The sequence below is a fragment of the Pteronotus mesoamericanus genome, unplaced genomic scaffold, assembly GCF_021234165.1.
Source record: "Pteronotus mesoamericanus isolate MK-2021 breed Mesoamerican mustached bat unplaced genomic scaffold, CSHL_Meso_final contig_105, whole genome shotgun sequence".
NCBI lineage: Eukaryota > Metazoa > Chordata > Mammalia > Chiroptera > Mormoopidae > Pteronotus > Pteronotus mesoamericanus.
This window is the reverse complement of record NW_026555006.1, coordinates 15,120,172-15,132,348: the sequence shown is the minus strand read 5'-3', so window position 1 is coordinate 15,132,348 and position 12,177 is coordinate 15,120,172. Positions and strand designations below refer to the sequence as shown.

General features: G+C 37.2%; 1 protein-coding gene across 1 annotated transcript in view; it reads right to left on the bottom strand.

Annotated features, from left to right (window-relative positions):
* PDE4B (phosphodiesterase 4B) overlaps positions 1-12,177 on the bottom strand; it is a 515,450-nt gene that overhangs the window by 418,256 nt on the left and 85,017 nt on the right. Inside the window, exon 2 of the mRNA XM_054574329.1 lies at positions 5,264-5,376. Coding sequence (XP_054430304.1) covers positions 5,264-5,305 — 42 coding nt within the window. The 5' untranslated portion in view covers positions 5,306-5,376. The remainder of the gene's footprint in view (positions 1-5,263; positions 5,377-12,177) is intronic.

The window sequence follows — 12,177 nt, the reverse complement described above, 5'->3', positions numbered from 1 at the left end:
CAAGGGTAACTCAAGTTTAAGGGTTTAACTGTGTTTCTTTAACAAATATTTGCTGCACACCTGTTATAGTTTTGCACTGTGCTATTTAAGAAAGTTACAACAACAACAAAAGGCATAGTAAATGTTCTCACAGAACTGGTATTCTAGCAATTTAATTTATCTCACCCACATAGGATGTTTAGATGACGGAAATCTGGGCATGAGTAGGCCTGACAATTTTCAGAGGCCCCACTCTCTCCACCTAAAAGGGGATATAATTGTATTTTCTTGTGCTTGACATCATTTTGGAATACTATTTATTTGAGAGTCCATGGAAACACAGTTCAGTAACAGGAAGAAAACAAAACAATCTAGAATCTTCCAAAGTTTGAAATATTCTGGAATACATTCAGTGTTTTACTGTTTAATAACTGGTTGTTATATTAAATGCACTGTAGGCCTAACATTTACTGTAATCAATATGTGTGCACATAAGATACTAGGGGAAGACTTAAAAGAAATGTTTCTATTTCAAGAAACTTATAGACTAGTTAAAAAGACACAATGTTCACAGTCTTCCAAAGAGATTCAAGAACAAACTAAAATTCAAAACTACAACTATAAATCAGTTTAGCTCCAAATATGCCTGTAAAGAAAGTGCTGATTGTTTGGGAAGCAAAGTCTTAAGAATGTACTTTACCTCCTATGCAAGAAATACTGTACCAGAGAACAGCAATGGGTATATCATTAAGTTAAATACTAACAACCATAGTCTCCTAATATATTGAATATTTTCCCTTTCAGAAAATAGAAATATCAACTAGGCTTAATAGTAATAAATAAATCAACTGGGTATTTATTTGTTACATGCTATATGACAAGTAGCAAAATCACACCTACCATAAAATACCTCCACACTGACTTGAAAACAAGATTGAATTTACAGATTTAAAGTCATCCTTTGAGTAAAAGGAATGTGTTTCAAAAGTCTTCAGTTAATGTGTAAATGCATTACCACAAAAGAACCTAATAGAAGGAAAGCTTTTTAGAAATCAAGTTAAAACTGGAAATATTAACAGTGTTTAACAAACACTAATTAATCCATGTAGAGTTATTCATAATTATCTAAAGCTCTCTAATTCCTGCTCATAATTTATGCAGTACTAACATTCTCAAAAGCAAAATTTTAAATCCATCACCTTTCAGTTGATGGCCTTGTGAACTTGGACTTATTTTCTTATTGTGACCAGCACAACTCTGGCTGTCTCCACACCATTCATCAGATCAAAGATTTGGGGGAAAGGAATATTAATTTGAATGTTACCTTTGGAAACCAAAATTTTTAAAATGTATCACACTGCCCAAAATTATGTCTTTATGATTTCAAAGGAAACAACCAGCTTTGGATTATCTTCCTGTTCTTGGATAATCCTTGTTTAAAAATCAGTATATTTGCCAATGTAATTCCAAAAGGTTATCACAAAAGAAGGGCTAGTGTGACACCCTGCAGTTCAGTAGGAAAAGTTTTCAGGGAGGAAGGAAGGGGACACCAAAGGGATTCTTTGTCTGATCCGCAGATCAAAACTTACCTTAATGTTGGGATCACTAGGGTGTCCAGATGAGACATATTAGTGCCTAAGTAGTCAAAGCTTTGTCGTGCTTTTGTTGTTTTGTTTTGCCCTTTGCTTAGTGTATTTCAGTCATTTTTGGAGTTTGCTCTAATTTAAATTCCTATGATTAAACTCATGGTGAGAAAATGAGATCAAATATTTCCAAGGGCTTCTAGTGTTCTTATGTGCCCATTCAATTTGGATTATAGGCTAGGGTTTTTTAAACCTTGTTGAAACTAGAAATGGAAATTATTGGAAGCATTAAATGACACTTAGGGCCCTCATCAAGACTAAATGTCGTAGTGCTCCATGAGAAGATAATAAAAGTAATTTTGCCTTTGAAAAAATGTGGCTTTGTCATGGGCAATCACCACCAATTATGAGAGTAATTTAGTATCTCTCTTTTTCTCCCTCCCTTTTGCCCTTCCCTCCCTCCCCCTCTCTTTGTCACTTATACACATATCTCCTGGTTTCTTTACTTTTTTTTCCCCTTTTCAACCCCTTCCCAAACAGCTACTCCCCCTCCCTAAATGATTCTGTAATTCCTTTAGTCATAGTTAATTGCTCATGTTTAGTACTTGAATAGCACTTAATTTATCCCTCACCTCTGGAACTTAGTTCTCAAATGCAAAGGATTGGATGTATACTATTCCTGTCATTCATCATTTTAAGTCTCCTATTAAAATCACTTGTGTACTATAAGTATATGAAGGCAGTAGTCATGATTATGCATTTGAGAATTCTCACAGAACTAAACATAGGGTCCTGCATGCAGCGAGGCCTTTGCACATGCTGTTACCTTTACCAGAAATGTTCTTTGCATATCTTCACAGGGCTCACTCCCTCATTGCCCCTTCGTCCTCTCTGTCTGCACGTCATCTTCTCATGTTATCCTCCCGTAAACACTCTATTCTCACCATCCAATCATTCTTTGCCCCTGACCAAGTTCATTTTTCTGCACAGTTCTTATCATAGCTGGGATTGTTTTATAATTTATTTATTTACTTCCTCCCCTCTGGAATATACACTCCAAAGGAACAAAGACTCTATGCTATTTCTTGCTGAGTCTCTAGAATCTAATCAGTATTTGGCATATAGTAGGTGCTAAATTAATATTAGGTGAATATTTAAATCACTGAACAAATGTTTGCTGAGTTCCAATAAATGAGAGTGTAATAAAACATCTCTTACATAGAGAAAACTTCAAGAGTGCAGTATGTAAAATGTAAAGTCCGCCAAGGTGCTCTGGTTCTGGGGGAATAGATGCCATCTGTAACATTTAGTATGACCTTTTGCACTGTAGTGAAAAGGCTGAAGTGCAGAGTGAAACACTCGAGGTCATCAGTGTCCATTAGAAACAAAGCGCAAGCCACAAATAGGAGTTAGACATGTCATTTTTAATTTTCTAATAGCCACATTAAAAAAGAAACAGGTGGAATTACTTTTAACAATAGATTTTACTTATCCTAGAATATCCAAAATATTATCATTTTAATGTAATCTATATCAGAAAGTATAATAAAATATTTTACATTTTTAATTTGTACTACTCTGCATTCCAAATCCAAGATCTGTTTTATGCTCACAGCAAATCTCCATTTAGACTAGTGCTTAAGAGTGATGTGAGGCCAGTGGCTATCTTGTTGGACGATGCAAATCTCAGCAATAATGATCCACTCTGGTGGGGTTAACAATTCTTTGAATGTGCTTTTCTTTTATGCACATTCTTGTATGCAAACTTCCCAACTTCCAATGGGGCAGCCATTGCCTCAGGGAGGATCAAGATTATTACCAGAGAACGCAATGAGAAAGACAGAATGGGTGGGGTGTCCATCTTTTAGACAGAACGCAATGCTTAGTTTTACTTTTCCAGGAAATAGACTCTTGAAGCACACATATACAAACAGTATTCAGGAATAATCCCAAGGTTTTTTTTAAAAAAAGAGAGAGAGAAAGTATTTCTTAGGTCCAGAAGCTCCCCTTTGGATATCCTCAGCAGAGAATAGATGTCTAAACACAGCTTTTCTGTCTGTAACTGAAAACATAGAATATGAATTAAGGAAAGTGCTCTTGTGGTCAAGGAGCAGGAAAGGGGGAAATAAAGACGGGTAATGAGAATAGAACACTAACGAGATCCTTCAACACAAAAGAATAGAAATATGGCAAAAGAGTGTGTTTTATAGGACATGAGTCTCCTAGCACACCTAAGTCTCCCTCTGCACTTGCATGTCCTAGAAGTTCCCACAGCCATAGAAGGACAGAGAAGGAAGTTGAGAATTAGCCTCAGCTTCCTGCCAAAGGACTTGCTGCAGTATGAGGCAAAGTGACTAGGAGTCCATGGGGTGCACAGCCCAACGGTGAGGGCTAACAGAAAGTGGAGCCAAGCCTTTTTAACAACCAGATCCCCTACTGAGTGTTTGAGTAAAGAGTCCAGGCACCGGAGGAGAGGCAAAACTTGAAGTGAACTGAGATGGTGCACTGATGGTGCCAAGAGCAGATATCACCTGGTACACCTGTCGCATGCCTTAGCAGGGCTGGACCAAGGGCAGAGAATGGACCACCAAAGGTCTGGGGAAATAAGCTGTTTCTCAACTGGAAAACAGTAAGCACCAGTGGAAAAGGATAACATAGGACAAGGACAATACCACACATCTGTTACTATAATGTTAACTAATGTAAAGTTTGCCTCCTTACCCAATGACTCATGATTAAAGGAAAAGAGTAAAAACTGGGAGAAATCCTGAAAGGATGGACCTTTACCCAAAAGACACCATTTTATATCAACTTGCAAGTTCAAGCTCCTCTCAGCCCCTCCCAAATCTGTGGAAGAGGAGCTTAACAAAAAAAAAAAAATCAACTATTACAGAGAACAAACAAAATTACTTTGTTTTTCTCCACCCTTCCCTTCCTTCTGCAAATCTGATTAGTGGCATATAATTTTTAGCTCAATTACAAACATACACTGAGTAGAGACTGGACAATTAAAGACACAATAATGAAGGACTAATCAATGGGAAGCAAAGGAGACACTTAATCCTAGCTGTCCAGATTCAAGGCTCTGAAGATGATGAGTTAACAGACTTCTTCAGATGACCTGCAAGCAGGGCTTCTCAAACAGAGCGTACACACCTAGTCATGCTAGGCTCCTGTTAACGTACAGCCTGATCAGGTGTGGCTGACACTCTGCATTTCTAATAAGCACCCAGGTAATGCTAATGATGCTGCTCTAAGGACCACATTTGAGTAGCCAAGACCTAGAAGATGTTACATCACGAACTTCTTATGAGAAGCCGTCCAAGACCCAAACATAGGAGGTGACTTTCAAAGTTTAGTTGTATGTGGATGAAAGTATGAAAACAAGTCACCAGGGAACTAATAATGCAGACAGTGTGGAAAGAGGAGTTTCTAAGAGTTAGGATGAGTGCGTGCGCCAGAGATTGGTGGTTTAGAATGAAAACCATAAAGCTCAAACCGAGCCCGTCTCCCAGGTGCAGAGAGGGCAGCGTTTGTGCTACCTCGCAGAATGCGGGTCCAGGTGCTGGCAATATCTGGGTCACAGAAACACCTAGTGACAAAATAGTGGTGTTAACCTTGCCTGTCCTGTGAATAGGATTATGGAGGGACTTCACTGAGCAGAGAAAGAGTGGGTGGAATCTCTGCCTTTTGGAACTTACATCATCTGCTGTCACTGTCATCACACTCCTGCTTTTCTTCATTATAGAGATGAAAAATATGTCCCCTTAGTGTGCCTGTTATTCAGTGCAGCTTTGCTGACACTTTTTAAGACCTACAAAGGAAAAAAAAAGACATACAAAATGAACAGTTTGGTACGCTGAAATACAAATTTGTATTCCCCAAATTAACATTTGAATATATACAATGTATATGTGTATGTAAATATCATAATTTTCTATGCCAGTTCAATCTGACATGTGAGAAAAGAAGTTCACAAAATATAAACATCCCAGAAATAAATGCAAAGCTATTTGGGAGGAGAAAATAGTTATAACCATTGGGTTCCCAAATAATCAACTGTCATTAAAAATATAGATATGATATGTATTTGTAAAGAGTTTTATACTTAAAAAGTGCTACCTCATAAAACATTTCATTTGATTCCCTTAATAGTCTGTGAGATTATTTTCATGTGTTTTTTTTTCCTAATGAGAGAACAAAGGATCAGAAAAATAATTTGGCCAAGGTAACAACTAAAACATGGCAGGTCTAGAACTTAAGAAATATGACCACTTGATACTATTATCAAAAAAAAAAAAAAAGGAAAAGAAAGAAAACTAAAGCAATGCAAAAAAACATACATAATAAAAAATTCTTAGCTTCAATTTTACTGTTAGTTTAAACCTCACACATGAATACATATTTAGGTAAGTATTCATCACAGAGAATTTTAGCAACCAGTAGTTAGAAAAAGCTAGAAGCCTCTGATTTAAGTCACACAGACCTTGGTACTGTAGGTAAAGACACTACAGCTCATGGCATTTGTTTTGTGTAGACCACTGGAAGTCACTTCAGAAACAACCTGTATAACATTATCAAAATTGAAGGGTACATCCTCGTTGTGGAAGCTCAAAAGGAAAACTAGTCACTGGTCTATGAAAACTCATGCTATTAAAACAGGCCCAAATTGAAAATTTAGGCATTTGATAGTTTGCAAAAGAATATGAAGAATTCTGAGTTTGCAGAACTGAACTGGAAATGATATACTATACAATCATCGAAACCCAGAAGCATCCATCCATATGGTGGTTTCTCAAGTTCTTGGTATAGAAATGTCCTGCATTGTTGCTGTGCTCAAGAAGCTCCTGTTTTCTCACTCTGTATGTTTAAACTCTTAACACATGCCTGATTTGAAAAGTCTGCTTCTGGAACATGAAGATATATATAGATTAGGAGCGTAATGAAATGGTAGCTATGTGACTAGGAATACTAAGTAGTGGCATTGTACCATCACCCAGGAAACCAGGGTTGAATTTCTACCACATAATTTGACTATATTATGCAGGAGTTGGCAGCAAAACTGAGAGTAGATAAGAGAGTGGGGGAAGGGAGAAACTTTGCCTTTTAAGTGTTTAATGGAGAGAATCTTACAGGCTTTTCAGGGGTTTGCTTCCATAGGCCAAGGAAAAGAATTTCCTCAGCATACAACATGTTTATAATTACTGAGCTTTTCAAAAACTGTTCTAACAAGAGTAGGCAGAATTTCAGGGCTTTTACTCAAGGCCTGCTTGAAACCTAACAAAAGTAGACAAGTAACAGATACTTTATCACAGAGTTGCAGTCAGTCTTTAGAAGACGAACACACAATACAATATACAGATGACATATTATAGAATTGTATACCTAAAACCAATATAATTTTATTAACCAATGTCACCCCAATAAATTCAATAAAAAAGAGAAAAGATAGCCTTAAATAATAAGTAGAATTTGTTTAGTGGAGATAATGGAGAATAATATGGTGTGTAAAACTGTGGAAAGATATTTAATAGACTAAGGGTGTGCCACATGCAGGACGCTCCCAAGCTAAGGAAATTTATGACAGGCAGAAAGATACAATGTTCCAGGGTAACATCAGGAGGTCTTTTGGCAAACCACAGTATTTTTGTGAGATCTTAACCGTGGAAATAAATTTAAGTTTTATGACACTTTGCATGTGAGAGCTTATTGGGCACATTCATGTGCCTTCAACTGGGAGCATGCCCTGGCTAGGAAAAGCAGGATCTCAAGTAGCAAGGCAATTTTACAAATGTTCTACATTTAAAAATATATTATTCTATATTCTGAAGTAAAATCTAGTATCTGTTATATAAGCAGAAAAAGAAAGAGAAGGAGAGATTACTTTGTGGATATTCCAGTTTGCCCCTCGAGATCTGCACCTCTACCTTCACTATCCTGTCTGTGCCCTGGGAGGCTGGTCCAAGGGCTGTACCCATGGCTCTCCAGCCCTCTGGCTGCTGGCTGTGTTCAGCCAGAGGGAAACAAAGACAACAGATTAGAAGGCAGGAGGAAAGCGGAGTCCCTTTCTGCGGGCCATGGTGTGGCAGTGGGTAAAGTCCTCTACTCTAAGTCACAGCCCTGCAGGCAGCCCTCTTCCAAGGTCACAAGTTTCCCTGGGTTCCAATATCTAATGTCTGCACTTGACCCTTCAGAGGTAGGGCTGGTAGCTCTTTCCACTGTTGCTAGCCTTATGGTGCCTCGTCATCCCTTCCTGCTTATCCTCAGCCTTGCCCATACCTCTTGCAAAATAGTGCCCCCATCAATCTTTGTTTTATCCTCTTTTGGAAGTGCAATCTGTTTCCTGCTAGGCCCTGATTGGTAACAGATTTGTTCCAAAAACTTTACAAAGCCAGAAGCAATTTTTAAATATCTTCCCTCATGCCTAGTACAGTGACTGACAAAGAGCAGGCTAACATTATCAATTCTAGTAATCTCTGGCTGATAGAAATTTCAATAAATAATTGTTAAAAGAATGAATGAGTGAAATTTAGTTGGAGTTCTAGAGTGGTTTTATGGCTTTTAGAAAAGAAGGTCAGCAGGCATTATATCAAGTTGTTTTTATGGGGCAGAAAGAGCTTTATAGCATCACTCTTTGGTGACAATGATGATTCTGTTTGGGAGTTCTGAGAAATGGTTTTATATATTTATTAGTATATTATGCTATTATATTATTATATAATAGCATAAAATATAATTTATTATATGTTATATTATTTTATGCTATGTATAATATGGAAGAACAGGAGTTGTTTATGCCATATCATTGCTGATTTTTAGTGTCACTTATCTTTTGTTTAGGCTAATGTAGGTTGGGAATGTATCTTATGCCAGTTTAAGTACTATACATACATGATTCCAAATATGTGTCATAAAACCCATCCAACCAAATAAGGTGGGCACAAAAATCATAACAGGTGAAAAAATCAAGTCTTGGAACAGTAATGAAATATTCCCAAAGTCACACACTTTGCCGGATCTAAAGCCAAGCCTCTTAACTTATCACTGCACAGCTAAGTCAATTTTATTCACATATATTCAAGGTAGAAATGAATTACATGATTTGTATTTCATTTTCTGTTGTCACAGATATAAGTTAAATGGATCCGTTTTCTGGAAACATGCTCTTTCAGTCAGGCAAGGACAAACGAGAGTAATTTTTAAAAGATATTAAAGTTTTTAAATACCTCAAATTTTAGGCAAATGTAGATGAAAGAAGTGGTCAGGTTCTCTTAATTTGAGATTATTCTTCTATTAGCAAAATTTGCTTCTCAATAAATAAAACTCCATATGCTTCATTAAAACAAATTATTTCTAAGATATTCTAAGCTGATGAATAAATATGATGACTATAAATTCCATTCCTGACATACTGTAATAGTTTTCCTGTGGTTTTACATTTCTCCACATTAAAGATGTTTTTAAAGTTACATTATTCTTTATAACATTCGGTTACATTCAAAGAGTATAGTGTTCCTCATAAAATTTTGCCTTTTTTATTTCTCCCTTCTCCACAGAGAAGTAAAAATAAACTAAGGGGAAGGACACTGGCCGCTCTAGCAATCATGTGAATTCCTCTTTCAACAAGCTAATGTTATCAATTCTAGTAATCTCTGGCTGATAGAAATTTCAATAAATTATGATAATCATTTTTAAAATACTACATCATGGGCACATGCTAGGCCAAACCTTGAAGAAATAAGGAAAATAAGAGTAACATTTTAAAGTTTTAAGAAAACTGGTTTTTTCCGATTTAAAGATTGCCTTTTATTTTAAGCTGATATTCAGAAAAGTTTCATTTTCTTTTGTGTGTGTGTTTGTGTAATTGATTTATTGAACACTCTGAACTCAGTAGGGCACAGATATGTACTAGCTTTCATTTTTCTCCAATAAGTGCTTTCGATCTGAAAATCTATTTCATCTTCCTTCACAATACTTCACATTGAGTCTGTAACTCCAATTTATAGCTGCTTTATTTTTTTTAAAAAATTTTATTGGTGTTCTATTACAGTTGTCCCAATTTTTCCCCCGTTGCTCTCCACTGCCCCGCCCACTCCCCCACCCCTGCTCCCACGATCAGTCCCCACCCTGTTGTCCATGTCCATTGGATCATTCATACATGTTCCTTGACTAGACCCTTCCCCTTCTTTCCAAACTTTTCCTCCTCCCCAGGCTCCTCTGGTCACTGTCAGTCTGTTCCTTGTTTCCATGCCTCTGTTTCTATTTTGCTCCTGTGTTTTGCTCATTAGGTTCCTCTTATAGGTGAGATCATATGGTATTTGTCTTTCACTGCCTGGCTTATTTTACTTAGCACAATACTCTCCAGTTCTCTCCATGCTGTTTCAAAAGGTAAGCGCTCCTTTCTTTCTTCTGAATGTAGTCCAGTGTGTAAATGTACCACAGTTTTTTGATCAGCTCATTTACTGATGGGCACTTAGGCCGTTTCCAGCACTTGGCTATTGTAAGTAACACTGCTATGAACACTGGGGTGCATAGGTTCTTTTGAATTGGTATTTCAGGATTCTTAGGGTATAATCTCAGCAGTGGAATCACTGGATCAAATGTCAGTTCCATTTTTAGTTTTTTGAGGAAATTCCATACTGTTTTCCACAGTGGCTGCACCAGTCTGCATTCCCACCAACAGAGCACTAGGGTTCCCTTTTCTCCAGATCCTCGCAAGCGCTTGTTGTTTGTTGATTTGTTTATGATGGCCATTCTGACTGGTGTGAGGCAGTATCTCAGTGTGTTTTTAATTTGCATCTCTCTAATGGCTAGTGATGTTGAGCATCCTTTCATAGGTCTCTGGCCCTTTGTATGTCCTCCTTGGAGAAGTATCTGTTCAGGTTCTTTGTCTGTTTTTTATTTGGGTTTTTGGTCTTCCCAGTGGTGAGTCATGTGAGTTCTTTATATATTTTGGAGGTCTACCCCTTGTCTGAGGTATCATCCTTTATGTCCATTGATCTAGGGGACATATTGGTTAAAATACTGCTGTGTGGGATATTTGAAGCTTTACTTGCTGTGTGTTCCTCTATGATTTTTATGGTGTCACAGCTTATATTTATGTCTTCTGTCCATCTTGAATTTATTCTGGTGTATGGTGTAAGGTGGTGGTCTAGTTTCATTTTTTTTGCACCTACCATTCCAGCTCTCCCAACACCATTTACTGAAAAGCCTACTTTTACTCCATTTTATGCTTCTGCCCCTTTGTCAAATATTAATTGACCATAGAAACATAGGTTTATTTCTGGGCTCTCTGTTCTGTTCCATTGATCTATTTGGCAAAATAGTGGGATACAAAACCAATATTCAGAAATCAAAGGCATTTTTGTACACCAACAATGAAATATCGGAAATATGAATGAGGAAAAATATCCCATTTAATATAGCAGCAAGAAAAATAAAGTACGTACGGATAAACTTAAACAAGGAGGTAAAAGACCTGTACTAGGAAAACTACAGAAGACTGAAGAAAGAAATTAAGGAAAGTACAAATAATTGAAGCATATAATATGTTCATGGGCTGGAACAATTAACATCATTAAAATGTCCATACTACCCAAAACAATCTATAGATTCAATGCAATCCCTATTAAAGTGCCAAAGGTATATTTCATAGATCTAGAAGAAATATTTCAAAAATTTATATGGAACCAAAAATGACCCCAAATATCCTCAGCAACCTTGAGAAAGAAGAAAATAGGAGGGATCACAATACTTGACATCAAACTATATTATAAGGCCACTGTAATCAAAGCAGTCTGGTACTGGCATAAGAAGAAATACATAGATCAATGGAACCAATTTATAAGTGCTTTAAATCACATGTCCTTTTTCTCTAGGTTCAGTAGCCAGGCTGTGTGGTGCTACTCAGTGGTTAGTGTGTAGAATTTGGCATGAGAAGGGGAAATGGTCTACTTTTCCTTCTTCCTTCCTCCTTTCCTTTTCAGGTTCTAACTCTTTCCACATTGAAGCAGAATGGAAGAGTTAATTAAAAGAAGCAAAAACCTTCTTACTTAATGGGGCATTTAATTACAGTTCTCTTGAGTGCCACTTCTTCTCCAGCAAAAAGAGACTGTATACTGTTGACCTCTCTAAGACAAGTGTTTAAATGCTGGCTCTCTTCCTAGGGATGAGTAGGAGCATTCCTATTGGGGAAAAAATAACTTTTCTAGTCTCCTCAGCTCCCATCCTCACTGGTATATATTGAAATTTTGCTGATAGGGTCCCCTTGAGCAATGGTTTACTCTCTTGATTGAAGTAATGACAAAATGGCTCAAGCCCCAATGAACTTGATCTAGAATAAGCGCAAGCATCTTTGTCACACCAAGTGGTTGAAAGTGTAGGCTCTTTTGGTGCTTTCTCTTCTTCCTACCCTGCTATCTCACTCCATTCCTCTCTCCACCCAGCTATCATACTCCATTTCTCTTTCTCTCTTGCTCAAAAAGGCACAAAGAGAATATCATAAAGTCTTCGGCATAAGTGACTAGTGGAGAAATAAGATACTGTGTCAGTTTTTTATCAAAGTCTTTCAGACCCAACCCAACCACTCTAAGCTCTGCTCTGTGATCCTGGGGCA